The sequence below is a fragment of the Dermochelys coriacea genome, chromosome 6 (genome assembly GCF_009764565.3).
Source record: "Dermochelys coriacea isolate rDerCor1 chromosome 6, rDerCor1.pri.v4, whole genome shotgun sequence".
In the NCBI taxonomy this organism is placed as follows: domain Eukaryota; kingdom Metazoa; phylum Chordata; order Testudines; family Dermochelyidae; genus Dermochelys; species Dermochelys coriacea.
The window spans coordinates 54,645,326-54,665,075 of record NC_050073.1 but is presented as its reverse complement, the minus strand read 5'-3'; the positions used below and the strand labels follow the sequence as shown (position 1 = coordinate 54,665,075).

The 19,750-nt window shown below is 47.7% G+C and overlaps 1 protein-coding gene across 24 annotated transcripts in view; it reads right to left on the bottom strand.

Moving 5' to 3' along the window:
- The window catches only part of DGKZ (diacylglycerol kinase zeta), a 104,927-nt gene that overhangs the window by 42,685 nt on the left and 42,492 nt on the right, over positions 1–19,750 (bottom strand). For 6 of the 24 annotated variants that reach the window (XM_043515626.1, XM_038405211.2, XM_043515628.1 and 3 more), the window contains exon 1: positions 13,060–13,215. The exons of 14 other annotated variants lie outside the window; for them this stretch is intronic. Coding sequence is in view for 1 of the 10 variants with exons in the window: in XM_043515631.1 (XP_043371566.1) it covers positions 13,785–14,062 (278 nt within the window). In the remaining 9 variants the exon portion in view is untranslated. Of the gene's footprint in view, positions 1–13,059; positions 13,217–13,784; positions 14,078–19,750 lie in introns of those variants that run through there. 4 more of the 24 variants (XM_043515624.1, XM_043515627.1, XM_043515625.1 and 1 more) reach the window with 2 other exon arrangements.

Sequence of the window (19,750 nt, the reverse complement as noted above, 5' to 3'; positions counted from 1 at the left end):
GCAGATGGAGAAGGCTTCAGCACTGGTTAAAACACTCTGCCTGATGGGCACATTTTTAAATGGAAGCGATGTTATTTGGCCAGATCCACACTCCCATTCTTCAGCTAGCGATTCTATTCTGCCTTTCCAACTATCACAGTTTCCAGCCATGTGTCCTCAGCCTCCATCTATTTCTTCTAGCCTTAATCTCAGCTATATAGGGTCGGCTCTTGGAGTCCTCCTTCTCTATTCCACTGTCTTGAAGTTTCTTGGCTAGGCTAGAGCTAATGAAATCTTTTTGTATGACATGCATCCACCTAGGTTTAGGTTTTCCAACCCTTCTCTTATCCTCCACTTCTAAGTTTAACACCCTGTTTCCTATATATTCTTCCAATCTTCTTTTCACATGCCCATACCTAAGCATCTCTGTAATGCACTTGTCCCCACTGAGACGGTTTCTGTGCCTTTCCCAGCACGCTGAGCTGGGCAGCGTTACTCTCTGCTACTAGTTCCCTCTGTATCCCGCTTCCATCACCATGGGAGCTGGCTCCTGAGGCTCCCTCTCTTGTGCTCTAGTTCTCCCTTTCTATGTCTCAGTGACTAGCCCAGACTGCTACTGATCTCCTGATTCCCAGCACTGGAGGGAGTTGAAGGATCTCACTGTTTAAACGCAAATGCCCTGTCAGCACTGAGTTTACAGCCAGTTCCTAGAACCATTTCTCTGCAGAGAACTTTTTAAATAAAGTTAGTGGTACCACTTTCACACTTCCCTTAATTTGTTCATTCCAAACATGGTCCACCTGTATAACTCCAAGAATCCACCTTAATATTTTAAATTTTCACTACATTCAATATGTGCCCCTTTCTCTTCCTCAGTCCCCAGCATTCAGAACCATACAAAAGTGAAGGCCTAATTACGGTCTTGTAGATTTAAGGGTATGTCTACACTACCTGCCGGATTGGCAGGCAGCGATCGATCCAGCGGGGGTCGATTTATTGCCTTTAGTCTAGATGCGATAAATTGATCCCCAAGAACTCTCCTGTCGACTCCTGTACTCCACCACCCCAAGAAGTGCAGGCGGAGTCGACGGGGGAGCGGTAGCAGTTGACTCATCGCGGTGAAGACACCACAGTAAGTTGATCTAAGTACCTCGACTTCAGCTATGTTATTCACTTAGCTGAAGTTGTGCAACTTAGATCGATTCCCTCCCCCCACCAAGTATAGACCAGGGCTTACTTTTCAATTTGATAGGCACTCTCCTATCATAAACCATGCCGCTCACTTCTCTCCAGTTAGTCCATACCTTTTCTGTTCTGCTTATAAATTCATTGTTGAGTTCACTATTATCCTGTACTACCTAACCTAGGCATTTGAACCTCTGTGCCCTTGATAGTGGCTGGCCCCAAAGACTTACAGTCTCATTGTCTTCCTTTCATGTATAATCAAATCTACAGACACACACACAGTTTTATTTTTGCTGATTTTCATGCCATTTCTTTCAAGTACGCATCTCCATCTTCTTCCACGTACTAGCACATTGTCTGCAAAAACATGCGCCTGGATATTTTCTGTAAGCGCATCAAGCACCAAGACAAACAAAAAGGGGGTCAGTGATGAGCCTTGACACATTCCAGTTCTTACTAGAAACTGTTCAGTTTCTCCACGTGGCCTTTTAACTGTGGTAACACCACCCTCATAAATGCCCTGGACAAGTCTGATATAGTCGTCAGGTATCTGCTTCGTTCTCATACCACCAGCCAACCTCTCTTGAAACACAGTCATAAGCCTTCTTAAGATCCACGAATACCAGGTGCAATGTTTTCCTCTTTTTTCTATATTTTTCCACAGCAATCTTAATGCAAAGATAGCATCCATTGGTGACTTGCCTATCACGAATCCAAACTGATAGTCACTGACCTTTACTTTTCTTCATTGTCTCTTATCAATAACTTTCTCCCAGATCTTCATCGTGTGACTCATGAGTTTAATGCTGCCGTAGTTACCACAGTCTTGATAAGTAAGAGATAGTGAGCATATGATTAATTCCTCCTTCCCCCTCTGCCTGGCATATGGTATGTAAAAATCCCAGAACTGTAATTTTAAACTAAGTATCGTTACATTACAGTGGCATAGTGCTGGAAGGTGGGAGGCATGATTGTGCACTGCAGAGGTCTTTGAAGTTCTAGCATGGGTGACTTGTGGGCTACAGTCCTGCTAAATCGAAAGTGAACATGAAGGGCTTTGTCTACATGGCAGATTTTCCGATATTCTCCTACCATTGCACTAGCATCATGCAGCTCCACCACAGTGAGCAACAGTGGCAGGGCTAACGCAAGCTGGCCAACAGAACTTTAACCACCATGTCATCTAGAGAAGCTCTGAGCAGCCTTACAGAGTTGCTCGCGCACTGGTGCATGGTCACACTCAAGGTCATGCTGGTGGTACGCTAAATGCCTGGATGCTGCTATTGTGGTGGGTGGGAATAACTTGTCTTAACACCATTTCCTTCCGTTTTCAGGTTGACATTCTTGAGAGCAAATACACTTGAGCAATCTGAACTCTGAGCTAAATCATTTTGTACGGTACTTTACTATGGCTCCTTCTATCTGGAAGGGTCCCAAAATGCTACATCCAGTACACACAAGGATCACGTTACTTACTGTCGGGGTGGGACACACTTGGCAGCTATTTAACAGCTGCACAGCAATGCTACACAACATCTTAGATCTAAGAGGGAAGAAGAAATAAACCCACGTCCAGTGGAAATTGCAGGGAATTTTAGTGCAGGTTGGCAGAACAAAAGAAATCTTCCAAATCACATCATGGGATCTTTTAGGTCCTACTTGGGTTTGTCTACACAGCATTTTTTTGAGTGTGCGAGAGTGAGTCCCCCAGCCCGGGTTGACAGACTCCAGCTAGTCAGGCTTGTGCTCTAAAACTAGCTGTGTAGTCAGTGCTTTGGAGTCGTGACTCGGGCTGGAGCTTAGGCTCTGAAGCCCAATCCTGTCACTAGGCTTTAGAGCCCAAGCTCCAGCCAAAACGGCGATTTCAAAGCACCAGCTGCCCAGCTAGTTTTAGACTACTAGTGAGAGCCCTGCTAGCCCGAATCTATCAGCCTGGGCTGGGAGGCTTGCTCCAAAATATGTAGACATATCTCTGAGGGCCAGGACTAATGTGCTTTGGCAGAGCTGTAGGTGGGGACTACCACCAAGGGGGTGCCACAGCCCAGGTTTGAGGGGCAGAACTGTGTGCAGAGCCCAGACCTGGAGGACAACTGCATGTTGGGATCAAGGGGCATGCACAGAGCTGTGAGAGACCCCGCAACAGTCATTTGTCTCAGCCTTTCAGATTTCTATGATCTTGCTGTGATTTTGAAGCTTTTTAAAATATTATTTGATGGTAAGATGGGAAGGAACATATGTTCACTCTGAAATATGTTGGATAAAAGGGCCTTGCAGAGGCAATTTGGCATTCACCGGGGTGAGGGAAGAGAAATAATGTTGCATACTCCAGGGCCCTGGCTCTTGTCACAAACAGCTTTGCATTATTATAATCCCTCTGTAACTTAGTAAGAGCCTCACAATGTGGTGGCTTTGATCTGCTAATGAACTGCAATCAGGGTCATGATGAGCTTTCCTAATGGGGACCATATCACTCTGACAAGAGGCAGATGGGGCCCCAGCATAATAAACAGGTAGCAAAGTCACGCAGGCAGGGTCCTCTAGCTCCTAGAGCTGGAAGAGACCATGAATAAAGTAACCTTGGAAAGAGCCTTTTCCCCCAGGCAACATGCTCCACGGTCCCATCCTTGGGAGTTTCCTGCCCAGGTTTAGTTTGCACAAAGAGAGGCAGCTGCAGATTCAGAGCCCCCCTACACGCAGCCCTGGGCACCAACCCTGCAGGGACAGCATTGTAGGTCAGGAGAGCCAGTGGAGGAGCACACAAGAGCCCGGGCACTAGCAGGAAGATAATAAGGAAAGATTTCAGGAATCCTAACCATTATCCTTGGTTGCTGACCCTACTGCAGAGTTACAATTGGGGATACCCTGACAATAAACACAGATGGAGAGTGCTGTTGTCAGTCCAGTAGGAAGGTCATCAGTTGCTGACCTACAACTTCTCTGTGACCAAAGCAAATGGCAAGCTTTCACAGTAGCAGATGGGCCACAGGTTCTTCACCCAACATCATCATCTTGGCAAATGCTGCCAATGGCCATAAAGCGGAAGGTGTTTAAAGCTTTTCCAAAGTCTCTGCATCAGCCATCTTTGATCACCATAGACCTGTGGATAATAACAACAAATGCCTTACCAAGGCCCAGTGGAATTTTCTGAAAGCTCAGTGGGTCTTTCAAACAGAACTAGATACAGTTATCAGCCAACCGGCTGAGTTGGACGTGACATGTCCAACCAGTATAAATGACACTTACCAAATTTTCTGCAAATTAATTTGGGTAGCTGCAAATAAATTGATCCCTGGAGGCTACTGCCGACAGTACATCTCTAGGTGGTGGTCAGTGGCAATTAAGCTCTACCAGGAATTTAAATCAGCTGGTGACAAACAGGAATTCATTCAACTGCTGGATCAAACCAGGTGTGATCGATGGACAGACAGTGATTCACCTAAGATAGACTGTTCTCACTCTAGCTGGCTAGCCTGGCAAACCATCAAAAGGCTTTCTGGAGATTATTCTACCCTTTGCAAAAAGGCGTTTCCAGTCACCACAAATGCATCCCAGCTAGTGGACATACACAGAACTTGGATAAATCTTCAGCCATGCAGTCAAAATTGAGCTTTCAGAGAGGTAGCAGGCTCCTAGTGTGGATTCAAACCAGATGGCTCCTTTTCCAGACAAAGAACTGGACTAGGCCATGAAGCTTATAAAAACCAGCAAGACTCCAGGTCTGGATTATATCTGTAGAGTTCCTACTTCACCTAGGCCCAAAAGCTGACTGCTTCACCTCCTCAACTGATGTTTCCAGGATAACTGCATCCCAAAAATCTCATGCAGGGCAAAGGTCATAGCTATTTCAAAACCAGGAAAACCACTGGAAGATCCCAAGAGCTACCAACCCATCTCTTTCCTCTGTGTCCCATACTCTTTCAATAAGCTTGTGACTCTGATGTGCACCCACGAAGTTACTGAACTACAACTGCCCTTTGTTCAAGCTGTCTTCAGACAAGGCCAGTGTACACAAGAGCAAGTCATTCGCGTAACACAATATATTGATGAGGTCTTCAAAAAGGGTATAAACAGAGATGGAAAGGGCCTGGGGAATCAGTCACTCCGTCTCCTGGAGCCCAGGCATGATTGGTCCCTCCTGCATATTTTCCAGGGCTTTGCACATTTCTCTTTCCAGAAGTGCTTCCTGAGATTCAGCCTAAGTTTCCCGGTCTCCCCAATTATCCCTAGTTACATCACTGCACGTCACACGGAATGATCCCTTTACACCTTTCTCTGATTGCAGACTGCTACTTTGCTCACCCTTTAGATGTCCCTCTAGCACTACTTGTTTGAGCTCCTCCACTTTCTCAATATGTTCCTGGTACTGAGCTGCCCAGAACCAAATGAGATCCCAAAGTGGCATTTTACCTCACATACCCTGCCAGTAGTGGCACACCATCTCCCACCACCAAGTCTGCTGGGAGGGCAGCGCTCCAGAGACTCAGACCAGCAGCATTCAGAATATGCTCTTGCTCTTGGGCAGCGGGTGGGTTCCTGTGGCCTCCTCCCTGCATTGTTAGTGATTTGGCAAGAATTTGTTTCAAACAGAGGAGTACTTGTGGCACCTTAGAGACTAACAAATTTATTTATTTATGCATGCAATGCATCCGATGAAGTGAGCTGTAGCTCACGAAAGCTTATGCTCAAATAAATTTGTTAGTCTTTAAGGTGCCACAAGTACTCCTTTTCTTTTTGCGAATACAGACTAACACGGCTGCTACCCTGAAACCTTTCAAACAGAGGGGAGGGGCAGGCAGGAGGCCACAGGAATTTCCCCATCCCTGACTGGCCAAAGCCAAGAGCATGGCATGGATGTTTTGAGTGGCTGCGGCAATGCCCTTCTAGCAGACTGCTGATTTGCTAATGGAGTGCCAAGGCTGGCAGGGTGAGTAAAAGGCCCTTTCTGGTTTGCTAGATGGGGTTTTTCTCTGTTGAGGTCTGCCAGCCTCCTCAGCTCAGGAAAACACAGAAAGTATGAGAGCTATTAATAGCCCTCTGTGCATGACAGAGACCTTCTGGGACCTGCTGTGTCCTTGCCATCAGGATGCTGAGGGGACCAGGGGCACAGGCCTGGGAGCTTGTCCAGGGAGCGCATTATGACTCCTGCTCAGTTCACATACCATAGCTTTCCTTCCTCTTTGGTATCCATAGAAATCTCCTACTCCTCCACCCTCTAAGCATGGCAGGATTTAATTTTCCCATGTATGATGCTGCCTCAATTCCCATTTGCTGAGATCCCTACCCATCCCCCTTCCCAGCCTCGGCCATTGCAGGTCCCTCCTCCACGCCTTCCCCAGCCCACACGCAGTGCTGCACAATTGGCCAAGCGCACTGGGGGAAGATTTCTTTTCCTTTCAAGTACTACTAGGCACTGGACACCAGATTAGATGAGCCAACCGTCTGATGTGGTGCAGAAAAGCTGGTGTGCTTGTGACCCTGTGGTCTTAAAGGTGGGAGGTGTGCTTTCTGTGGTTTCAGGGAGACACCAAGCTTTCTGTGGTTTATTGCTCGGGAAAATCTCTGGTAAAAATAAGCATACACAAAGCATCCAGTTAAACAGAGTCAGAAGCTGCCTGTGGGGGAACTTCAGTCAGAATAAGGGCCCTAGGGTAGCAGAGTCTGAAAATAATTGAGCATCAACTGACATTTCTATACACTGCTCTTGCCACCCCAGGGAACGCAAGCACTCTATTAACTTTATACTGAGGGTACAGACACCTCACACAGCACTGAAATGCACACACCTCTGGGGAAGGATGTAGCAGCAATTTAATCACACAGAGCAACACTCCACAATGGTTTTCTGACAGCAGATGAAAATCTCTGAGCTACAGGATTCTTTGACGGTTTTCACAGCAGGGACCAAAATTTAGCAGAGAGCTTGTCTCACGTACACCAGCTCTCCCATCTGCTTTCACCCAGCCCCTGCTATCACTCCCATTCGCTATCAGACTGATGAACAACCCAAGAAACACAGCCCCTGCTCATGAGAGCAAGACGACAGGCCTGATATTGGGAGGTACATGGCTCCCCTTGAAGCTCCTACTGTTCAACACCTTGATATGAGCCCTCAGCACTTTGCAGGATCAGGCCCTTAGTGAGACAACTGTCTCTCCTTATCTGCCATTTGAGCCCAGCGGAAGGGCTGCTAGGACATGGAGGGCTCTGGAATACATTGTCGCTGACAGCACAGAGGTCTCATCCCCTTCTTGGTTCCCCACCTCTACAACTGAGATGCTGAATTACTGTACAGGGAGCAGCTGCAGAGGGGGTTGGGCTCCTGGTTGTGTTTGTTTTCTATTTTAAGCTTCATTCAGTTGATGAACTGCAACAAGTGCCAATGTATGTGAGAAGAACGAGTGCAGCTGCTCACCTTCAGGCTTAGTGGCTAGTGACAGAGTGCCATGAACACATGATATACAAAAGCCCTTTGCTGTCCCTCAGACTGGCTGTGGCCCGGGAACGCTGAGCAGTATGATCTCCCTATTTCTTGTGAGAAGAAAGTGGTGAGGAAGATCCTCTAGACAATCCTCGGTTCCAGTCAGTTTGATCCAGGGAACTCAAATCACATGAAGGGATGGGGCCCCCAGCATGCCGGTGAGGTGCCTAGAACAGACTGGCTATTTACAGTGCAGTAAGCAGCAAAGGACTTCCCCATGGCCCTGAGATCTCTGCATGTGCAGCTCACAGTGTCCAGTGAAGGCCTCTCTGTGGGTGACACCTCAGAGACACCCAGCTGTAACCACTGAGAGACCAACTCCATCACACACCAACATGACATGTCAGCCACCTTCATTAGGGGCTCCTCCCAGTTACTCTAGACCAGTGGCTCTCAACCTTTCCAGACTACCGTGCCCCTTGCAGGAGTCTGATTTGTCTTGCATACCCCCAAGTTTCACCTCACTTAAAAACAACTTGCTTTACAAAAATCAGACATAAAATAAAAAAAAGTTTCACAGCCACTAGTACTGAAAAATTGTGTATTGTCTCATTTTCACTATATAATTGTAAATTAAATCAATTGGAATATAAATATTGTACTTACCCTTTAGCGTACAGTATCTAAAGCAGAACAAACAAGTCATTGTCTGTATGACATTTTAGTTTGCACCGACTTTGCTAGTGCTTGTTGCCAGTTGTAAAACTAGGCAAATATCTAGATGAGTTGATGCACCCCCTGGAAGACCTCTGCGTACCCCTAGGGGTACACATTCCCCTGGTTGAGAACCACTGCTCTAGACCAGTGCTTCTCAAGCTATCCGAGAGGGACGGGCATTTTTTTTTTCCAATGTGTGCGCAGACCGGCAGCCGATGGCTCGCGGACTGGCACCAGTCCGTGGACCACCACTTTGAGTAGCACTGCTCTAGACAACATTTCACTGGACACAGGAACCATCCTCTCTTGCTAACCATGTGTAGCCAACAGTCCACAGCTGCAGACGCTGGTCATTCGCTAAATGTGTAACACTAGGCACAAGATACTCAAGCTATTTCTGAAATAAAATGCACGTGCTCCAGGGTTATGAGCTCAGTGGGGTGGGTTCATTTCCCCTTATTCACCGTCATTATATTGCACTCAATAGCCAGGGACTGCCTTTCTGTCTGGCTCTTCCTCCCCATCCCTGTCTGCCACTCCTCCTCCTTTTCCTTACTCTTTTCCATCTCTCTCTTTCTTCACTTCCCCAGACCCACCCTAGTGACCTGGTTACATCTCCCTCCCCTTCTAGTTGCTGTTTGCTTTCTCCAGCCTGCTCCACCTAGGAAGGAAGCAGCACAGTGACAACGACATGCTCTTGAGACAGGCAATCTCTTCACTCTCACTTTAGTGCCTAGCTCCCACCAAGAATGGAACAGACGGAAGAGCAATGGCATGCAGTGTCAGCGCAGAGGCTGCTAACTCACACGCTTTACTCCATGGCACAGCCAGAGGACATCCCAGCCAACAGCAGCCCAGTTCAGTGAAAGGACTATACTACAGAATTACTTCTGACTCAGAAGCCCAGCGTAGCTTACACAGGAGTAAAGAACCAGAAAAAAAAAGACAACTTTGCTGACACCTCTACTATCCCAGTTCATCATGCACCTTTATATTTTTTGTGCCGGAGGGCAGCATGCAGACTCCCAGGAAAAAAGGAGCAAACAGCCAATAATCCTTCCATCATCAAATGCAATTGTGAGAGAAAGGCATGGTCATTACAAAATTTCCCTCCAAACCCATCTAAGGGCAAGTCAGGTGGCTACCTCCTTTCCCAGCAAACATGGAACTGACTAAGCCCCCTTTCATTTTATAAATTCCTGGTCATTCCATTCTTGCTTAAATATATTAAGGCTGCCTGCCTCCGCTGCCTGAAGTCATCGCATTGAATAATCCCTCCTCAAGGTCTTCTCACAAAGAGCCTTTCTCAATAAAACCCCAGATCCCCCAGCTTTAGCCTGCCAAGCACCCTCACACCTTCAAGCCTCATGTTATAATTAAGGCTACAATTTAATCATGGGTATTTTTAGTAACAGTCATGGACAGCTCACAGGCAAGAACAAAATCATGGCCTGTGACCTGTCCATGACTTGTATCATAAATACCCCTTGATTGAAACTGCTGAAAAACACATTAGTTGGCTGGTCCTGTTGTAACCAAGGGCAGCCACCATAGGGTTAACATGATCAGCTAACAAACACCCTTTTCCCAATCAAGACAAGGCCTGGAGAGAAGCTGAGAAAACACCACTCACCCCCAAACAACCACCACCCGCCCTCTTCAGACACCCACCACGGCACCACCCAGACCTGAAGGCTCTCTGACAGGCTCCCTCCTGCTCTCATGCAGTAAGGATCTGACTCACAGGAGTGCTGGTAAGACCTGCCCCCTAATTCCCCCAACCCCTGCTACCAACCCCCACAACCCTACACTCCCCCAAAGCACTCTGGCCATGTCTTCACGGGCAAAAGAGGTGCATTTTTACATAGAGACAGCTTTTTTTATATCAAATCCCAGTGTAAACAAGGCATGAGTAGCTTTTACCTGGATATAGCGAGTGAAGTAAACTTCAGGTGTGTGTAGGGTGGTATTGGGTTTACCTCCACTAACTACATCAAAATAAAACCATCTGTGACTTGTCCTCACTGAGATTTTACACTGAGAGGCCTAACTCCATCTAAAAAACACTTTTTTTTTTAAATCAGTGAACGAAGTCACACCTTTTTCTGGTGAGTACAAGACAAAAAAAAAAGCGGAGACACTAAACTGAGGCGGGGAGCTGCAGGTGACAGTGAGATAGCGACAGCTGGAGTAATAAACAGCCGTCACGGCACACTGATTGCCTAGCCATCACTGAGGGTTTTGTAGACCTCATGGCAGAAGTTAGTTTTAAGGAGGAGAATACAGGGGCTTTGCGGTTCTTTACAGGGAGCAAGTGCAATGGGAATGGGTTACTCCTGAAGGTATAATTTCTCTCCATCCACCATTACAAGCAAAATGTCTGGACGAAGCAAAGGGTGACAACTCTCCCCACTACCCTGCACAGGAACTGAACTCTTTCAGGGTTCTGTCTGTAGGACAGTGGGAGAGGGAGAGTCAGAAACCAGCTGGGAATTTTACTAACCACTTCTTGCCCCCTGCCATTCTGCACGGTAGTGCCTCAGACTCCACAGATCGCCTTCCCCATTGCACTCCCAAAACATACCCAGCCATCCTGACCAACTTCAGCACATGCTCCTATAAAGAGAGAGTTACCAAATAAGATCATCCTAGCTCCCCTCTTCCTAGGTGGCCCATGTGCAATGCAAGCCTCAGGCTAGCACCAAAGAGCAGAGCATTTCACAATTCCCACAGCTATACACCAACCCCAGATGACAGAGCATAGGCTGCCTCAGCCTCTCAGTGCACTCCTCTCCTCATCAGCAAGACTCTTTTCACTGCTCTGCCTACAGCCCAAAGTCAGCTCTCAGCCTGCTTAAAGGGATCCCATCAAACTGACTTAGGCCTTAAGTTTTGTAAAACTAAGGGTTTGCCAATCTTAAAACCAATAGAAATATTCCTGTACAATATTGGATTTTTTTTAAACAAAGGCCAAAGATAAAAGTGTTTTGTATAGATTTAAGCAATCCCCTATTGTGTTTGCAACACCAACACTGCAGCCTTGAGCTAGTGTGGGAGATCCATAAAGCAAAAATGACTGATTCAGTTCCATTGTCCAAGCAGAATGAAGTGCAAAAACTGAGCAGGCATCAGGGGTGGAGGGGTTGGGGGGAGGAGGGAAGAAAGAAGACCATGTGGTTTCTGTTTTAATCATCTTAGGGCAGTGGTTTTCAACCTGTGGTCCGTGAACCCTGAGGGTCCGCAGACTATATCTAAGATTTCCAAAGACGTCTGCACCTGCATCTGAAATTTTTTAGGGGTCGGCAAATGAAAAAAGGTTGAAAACCAGTGTCTTAGGGGTTACTCAAGACTCAGGGAAGGAAGGACATTAGTGTTTCTTATCTATCCAAGAGCCCTCTGCAGAATTCCATGCATAAGAGCAAAGTAAGGACTGGTGGGAGTTAGACTGGCTCCCCCAGCACCTTGGGTGCACTGCGAGGCCCAAGATGCACAGCGTAAGGAAGCTGGTCCTGAGCTGATGTTCTGCAGCAGACTCCAGTGTCATCCCTCAGGGCCATCCTATCTTATAGTATATATGGCTCTGGGGCTCACGCACTGGGGTTTCAACAGACTCAAACCAAGGGACGCACTGTTCACAAAAAGTCTGTCTTGTCCAACAGCCCAGCTGTCTGATTTGCAGCTCCCTGCCTGGGTTCCAGTGTTTTCTCCCAGGCACACAGGAGCAAGATGGAGAAATTCCTGGCAGGGGTCCATCTGAAGGGCTGTTTGTAGGCTATGACAGCTGCCTAGCATGGATACAATGAAACCAGGCTAAAGGACTCAGAGCAGTATAGCTTTGCCCATAATGTTACAGCTGGACACGATCATGTGTAAACAAGCGTAAGTGCTTCCCAATGGGGAAGCTGGAAAGACTAGCTGAAAGCATGCAGGGAAGTCAGCAGAGCCCTAGTCACTCAGCTACAGGCTCATGGGCAGCTGAAAACACAGAGACCCACACAAAAGCCACGGGCCTCCCTGTGACATGGCGTGGGGACAGCTCCCAGCAGAACCACAGTACAAGGGAACTGCTCATTAATGCCAGAGAGAAGGGAGCTTCTGAGAGCCCAGGAGTCATCGGCCCACCCTCACAAACTAGTAGAGAATGAATTCCCGGTGAGATTATCAGCTCTTCAGGGCAGACCTGCGCCAGGGGCTTTTCCTGCGAACAAGAGTCCCTGGCTGCACAGAATGACTTTGTTATTTCCTGAGCCCCATTAGCGTGCTGGGTGCATTGATGGCATACGGGCAACAACAAACCAACAGGCAGGTCGTGCAGCTGGAGACTCGTGTCCCCCAGGAGACCCCTCTCTTTCTCTCCGAGGTCAATTCACACTTGTGTGCAGCAGGGTGGCACTGTGACTAAAGTTGCATGCACCGGGGGCTTCTGCTCCAAGACCCTTCGTGTCAACGTTCAGGAAACTGGTAGCACAACAGGGCAGCTCTGTTCCATTCCACAGTGAAACAGCTCAGCAAGGAGTAGGCTGAAGGGCTCAGAGTTCACCCTGGGATCTGGTTATCTCCTCCTGCCCAGGGCCTGTCCTCCCTGCCTTTTAACCAGTATGGTGGGGTGAGGTACCCGCTCAGACTATACTCACTGAGCCAGAGATTCACCCCCTTCCCCAAAGCCCTCACTTCCTCCCCCCACCCAAACACCACACAAACGGAAAACACAAAACTAAGGGAAAGGAGGAAAGGGAAAAGGTGGGAAAAGCCCTTGTGACCTGATCCGATGCAGCGGAGCCAAGTTCCTGCAGGTGAAGAGCCCGCGGCAGTGGCAGTGGAGGAGCAGAGCCAGCCCTGCACAGATTAAGTCCTAGTTTGGAGAGCGAGGGCTCTGTTTATCCCTCCGCCTCCTCCCCACACTGAAAACAGTGACAGCGCTTGTTAAAATAACTGACTGTACTTCCTCTTCGAGCAGCCCTGAAGGCAGGCTCTCCCAGGGGGAGGAGTGTGGGGGGAAGAGACTCTCGCGGCCTCTCAACTCTCAGACACCCCAGTGCACACACCTGAGTGCAATGATACTTTATTGGTCTGACAAACTCAAGTGTAAGACAATGAGCTCTCAGCTGCTCTGTGTCTGAGATGGGGACAATCTGCCTGGGACAGGACTTCATCCTATGTTCATTACCCCCACCCCATTCATGACCACTGTCATTAGTGTCTATTCACGACGCAATGACAGGCTGCCGTGTATTCCAAACATCTCCCCCAAGCACTCACGGACACAGCAAAAGGTTGCAGGCAGCCCAATACCAACTCAAATAACTGTCCTCATTTCCCCAGTCACCCCTCGGCTCTCCCTCCCCTGTGTCCCTGCCATTCAGCCAGAGCACGGACATGCCCGGAGCCAGTCACTCCAGCAAACATCACCCTTCCAACTCATTTCCTTCTCTTTGTTAACAGCTTCTCTAGATAAACAGATTTAGTGACAGTGGCTTCCACTTACAGGGACACTCCATTCTTCGGGAGGGATGCAACCCGGGCACACAGTGACGTGCTGCCTTCTCTGTGTGCAATGACATTGCTGTTGCATTGAGATGCGATTTCCTGGAGTAACCCCAACCCAACCCCCTGCCCGCCCCAGGCACCATCTGGGGCTGGAGGCTGGCCGAGAGCAGGGAACTCCCTGTTGGACAGTCCCTGCCTGGCCTCCTTGCAGTGACACAGTGAGAGACACACACCCTGTATGTTCCTTTCACAAACAACCCACTTCTGCAACTGCATTTGTACATGTAACAAGTTTCTTCTTGAGCCCAGGCAGTGAGACAGAGAGGTGGGGGCTGGGGTGGTGATGTGGTGGGGGTTTCCTGCTCACTTAGCAATTGAAAAAAAAAAATTTAGTACTCCTGAAAGGTGCCGAATTGACAGCCCTGGAGACTTGAGGCCTCTGTTTTTCCACAGGTCAAGTACAGTATCCCTCTTCCCCACCTGAGAGATCCCCCTTTGGGGCAAGAGGTCTCCATAGTTCATTCAGTTCTTGGCCTCCCTGCTGGGTCTACCAACAAGGAGGGAGTCTAGCATCCAAGCTAGGGGTGGTACGTGTGCTGTGGATACCAGCCCACCAGAATCTGTATTGAGGCCCATCAAATCATTTCACACAGCAGCTAAAGAACAAGTATCAGATGGGAAGAGCCTTTGGTCACTACTGACATATGCTGGACTGGAACCAGTGACCTAGAGGTGAAAGGCTGCATGTATCCTATTCACCACGCCCCCTTAACCTGCCAGTCCCCTTGATCAGGTCCAGATAGGAACCAGTGACCTAGAGGATTACAGCCCTACATCAGAGTTCACCTGGGCCTGTCAGTCCCTCAGGATTCTCTCTTGTGACCTGTAGAAGTGTTATTGTGCTTTGCCCAAGTGTTGAATATGTCCACCCACGGCACCCAGAAAGTAGTCTGGGGGTGAGACTGTAGAGAACGCAGGGGCTGGAGGGTGTTATCTGCTGCTGACATTTTGTAAACATCCTCTCCCAAGTTTTTTCATGCTGCCCTCTTCCCACAGGGCCCCCTCCCAATTCTTATCTGACCAGATGGCAGACCTGTGACTGACACACGAGGAACAGATCCACGGGATACGAAGCAGCCATTGCTGCAGTCGTTTTGCAGAGCAGAGTGGCACTGAAGACTCACTCTTCCCACAATACTCATAAGAAATGAGTCAGTGGTTATTGTTATTTAAGACAAAACCACTGGTAATTAGAGCCTCTAGAAACGTACACAGCTGTACTGAGTCACTGCATGACCTTACTGCTGGACCTTGTCTTTTCTCCCCTTGTCTGCTTTGACGGGTTGTTCCCCTCACCTCACCATGTCACCTCTAAAATTAGACTGGGAGAGCTCTTTGCGTTTGTTTGAACAGCACCCAGCAGACTTTGGGGGCTGGTGAGAGACTATAGTAAATTCATAATAACCAAATGTCAAGGTTCTTTTTGCCAGAGCAGCACAGTCAAACACAGGGTTGCTGCTGATGGGTATCTAGAAAGCAGCACACAGGAAACCATTAACCAGAGGAGAGCCAGAGCCCAGAGGCTGAGCAGCAGCTACCATTACATGCAGCTATATATCCTGACAAGATCTTTGTCACTGCAGAGGGAACACACAGTCTTAGCAAAGCAGCAGCAGGAGATGCTGGGAGGACGAGACATTAGCAGTTCTTGAACCTTGAAGTACAGAGCTGCTGCTTTTGTAGCAAATGCAGTTGGTTTCGGCCCTGTTTGTGTTTTGCTGGCCGGGAAGGGAACCCAGGGTCCTGAAGACGCTCAAGGGGAGTCAGCAGGAAACATTAAACTTGCTGAAGCCCATACTCAGCTCACTCTTCAGTAAAGCCCAGCTCGCACACAGGGGAGGAATCTGTCCTCCTCCTACTCCCTGTATAAACACAATCACTTATACCTCCCCTTCTGATACTAAAAGGCATCTGCAGAGAGCTCCTGCAGGGAAAGGTCTAGCAGAGAGCAGACACTGTGCTTCTCCAGCCCCTAAGCACCCCTTTTCCTGCCAGCTCACAGCCCCTGCTCCATTGCAGGCTCTGGGCCATTTCCTAACCCAAGTACTTGTCCCTTCTAGCTATGAACAACAACAGCCATTAGCGCTGCATAATGTTCCAAAGGAGCCTAAAGGGCCTGCCAAGGAGCGCCTGATCTCAGGACTTGGAGGGAGTGGGGATTTCTTGAGCATGCAAGTGTGTCCCCATACTCCCAGAGTGGTTGGGGTGCTAGCTGTAACAAGCATTGGTGTGATGCTGAAAGGTGGAGGGCAGAGATTGTAGCTGGGCTGCCCAGAAAGTGGTTCCTGAGCCCATCGTCATCATCATCCAGATTCACATAGTGGGACCGGGGGATTATTTTTCCAATTTATTTTTTTTTAAGACATAAAAATTGATATGTATTTGGCCTCCATTGCTTTCAAGTATCAGTGAGATGCCAGGTCAGGGAGGTTGAGAGCGGCAGCACGGATCTTTCTAGGTCCCCATCGTAGACCGTGACATTCACCCTGCAGAGATCAGCCAGAGGCACTTGTGTTCTACTGACACACATTGCATCTCCAAGCCCAGCGGCTCTGACAGCCCTAGGAGAGAACAGAGGGTCCATCAATTCCTGTTTCTCAACTATGTCACAAGCAGACTTCCTGTTTTGGCCCTGCAGGAGGTGGACATACAAGTGAAAATACCACCCCCACAAGAGCAGGTACTCAGCTCCATGTGGATTCTGGCCACCTCCTAGAAAGCCCTTCATAATCCTGAGTTAACAAGCAATGCTCTGTTTCCAAGGTGTTAGGAAAAGGCAAAGCAGCCAAAGGCCCCTCCATGGACCCATCTAGTCCTCTAAAGTCCTGTCTGTCAGAAGACTGTTTAGAGGCCAGTGTGGAATAAACTGAGGGTCTCATCCAGTTCCCAGTGCATGGACAGCAATCACAGCACAGAGCCTGGGAACTGAGTGGGCTATAGAGGCTGAACTCTCCTCTCTTCCCAAACAGGCTGGTGTCCCCTCCAGTGCGGTTCAAAAGGAAAGAGAGCTCTTGCACTGAATCAACAATACAAATCTCTTTGAAGCCCACATACATGAGAGACTAACCCCCATGTGCAGTTTGGACAGGGTAACTAAAGGGCTCTGTCGCCTTCTACTGCTGTTACCAGTTTCAGTCTGATACAGTCAAGCAGAAACCACAGCTCTAAGCAATGATCCTCCAAAGGGCTGTTCCCCCTGAGCCACCACCGCACAGCCCTGAGTCAAGTTTTCCAAGCAACTGAGCTTGGGCTCCATTCTAGGAAATGCACCTGTAACCACAGAGCAAGCAGCAGTTTCTGTAGGTGCCCAGTCATGTAGCAGAGTCTGTAATGAAGAGGAGAGAGAGGACTTGGAGGGATAGAAATCAATGGCACTTCTGAAAAATCAGGCCCAAAGCGATTTGCCCAGAGTCATACAGGAAGTCCATGGCAGAGCCAGGAAATGAAACCCAGACTTCCCAGGTCACAGTCCAGTGCTTTAACCACAAGCCCAAGCATGGCATGCTTTGGCCCATGCCCAGGAGGAGAATTTTCATCCTAGCCAATATAACTGTGGATCTTATTATTCACATAAGCGTCTAATCCTATTTTTAATCTTTGGTGTCACTTCTAACTTTGCAAAAAGAAAAGGAGTACTTGTGGCACCTTAGAGACTAACAAATTTATTTGAGCATAAGCTTTCGTGAGCTACAGCTCAAAGCTTATGCTCAAATAAATTTGTTAGTCTCTAAGGTGCCAGAAGTACTCCTTTTCTTTTTTGCAAATACAGACTAACACGGCTGCTACTCTGAAACTTCTAACTTTGTGACAGTGAGTTCCACAGGTTAATCATGCATTATGTAAATAGGAATTCCTTTTAGCAGTTTTAAATTTGCTGCCTTTCCCAAAACGTCTACTGGATTTTGTATTATGAGAAAGGATAAGTAAGAGCGATTTCCCTTCTCCAGACCATTCATTTTTCTGTTTACCTCTCTCATATCCCCTCTTATTTTCCTCTCTCTAAACTTATTCTCAGTCTCTCTTCATGTGAAAGTCTCTCCAGGACACTTATCTTTTTCATGGACGGTCTCTCTGGCCTGTTTCTTTTCCTGTGCTGTCCTTTTGGAGACAAGGCGACCAAAACTCCAGAATTCCAGGCCAGGAGGTAACATTCATTTGTAAAATGTCATAATAGTCCCTCCTGTCCTTTATACAGCTGGGCACTCTGATACAAGCTAGCAGTCCAGGGCTTCCTTGTCTGGCCCCATCCCCTGCCACGTTGCATCATGCAACAGGGAAAAAGACACTTGGGAACTGGGCAGGTTTCTGCCTATTGTTTGTTGACACTGCCTTCACCCACAATAAGATGACTGCTAGTGCCCTCAACCCCAGACTGCTGCCTTTGCTCACTTGCTTCCAGCACTGCTGGAGAAAGCACTCTGGGAGCCCCAGTATAGGAGAGCAATCCAAAGACAAGGTCAGTGTCTCACAATGGCTGGGTGGATGTTTCAGGAATGGGCCCTAAAGGGTTAACATACACACTAATGGGACCCAAGAATTGCTGTCAGCATAGAAGCCAGTTAGCTGGCTAATAGAAAAGGAGTACTTGTGGCACCTTAGAGACTAACAAATTTATTAGAGCATAAGCTTTCGTGAGCTACAGCTCACTTCATCGGATGCATCTCACGAAAGCTTATGCTCTAATAAATTTGTTAGTCTCTAAGGTGCCACAAGTACTCCTTTTCTTTTTGCGAATACAGACTAACACGGCTGCTACTCTGAAACCTGTCATTAGCTGGCTAATGGCTTCCTTTGGCTATGTATTTGCCCCTGAGGGGGCAGGCCTGAGTGTCAGGGGAACCGAGGCCAGAGTTAATGGATAAATGCTATTGATCTCACTCATTCCATTCCATATCAGAACTAAATAACCCATGTGTGCAGACTGCTGAGCTTCCTCTCAGAGAAGCGATTTTAAAAAGCTAAATAAAATATGCCTCTCTGACTGGGCTAAGGTGCATATATGTCAGAACAGTCTCCAAATGTTTGGAGGGGTAAATTTCAAAGGAGGGAGATGACTTAGTTAGAAGAAACTTGGGGCAGAACTTGGAGCATGAGATGAAGTGACAACGGGATGGTTTGGAAGGCTTAAGATTTTTGTTAGTAAATGTTGATTTCACTGTATACAAACAAACATTTCCATTGATGATAATCAAAATGTAGAGAGGCAAAGTAAGAAAAATGCTGCGCAAGAACTTAGAGTTTGATTTAAGGTGAAAATTTGGACATATGCTGTGGACAGTGTGTTTGAATGGTAATACAGCTTTAACTTTCTGAATCTCAACATCTACTATCATTACATAATTGCTGGCTGACACCCCCTCACCCATTGTCTGACCCTCCATAATTTCCCACAACTGCAAAAATTTAAAATCAATAAAAATTGGGGGAAAATGCTTAAAAATAAAACAGTGTCATCCATCAAAATGATTAAAAAAATCAGAATCAAAATTTGCCAAGCCTGCTAACAGGACAACAAGCTGAGCTCTGGAAAAATGCCCCAATAGCAAGATGGACGAGGCTGAGAAATTATCTCCTGGTGGGAGTCCCATCATTGGGGATGGTAGAGCCTAGCTGGACAAAGCACCAGAAAACTGCAGTTGCAGTAACTCTGCACTGAGCCCTGCAGAGCTTTCCTCCATCTCAAACTCCTCTAAGAATACAGCACAGAAGAGCACCCACGCCCCCTGGCGTTTAACCTGAAGCAAAGGAGTACTTGTGGCATCTTAGAGACTAACACATTTATTTGAGCATAAGCTTTCGTGAGCTACAGCTCACTTCTTCGGATGCATGCAGTGGAAAATAGAGTGGGGAGATTTTATATACACAGAGAACATGAAACAATAGGTGTTACCATACACACTGTAA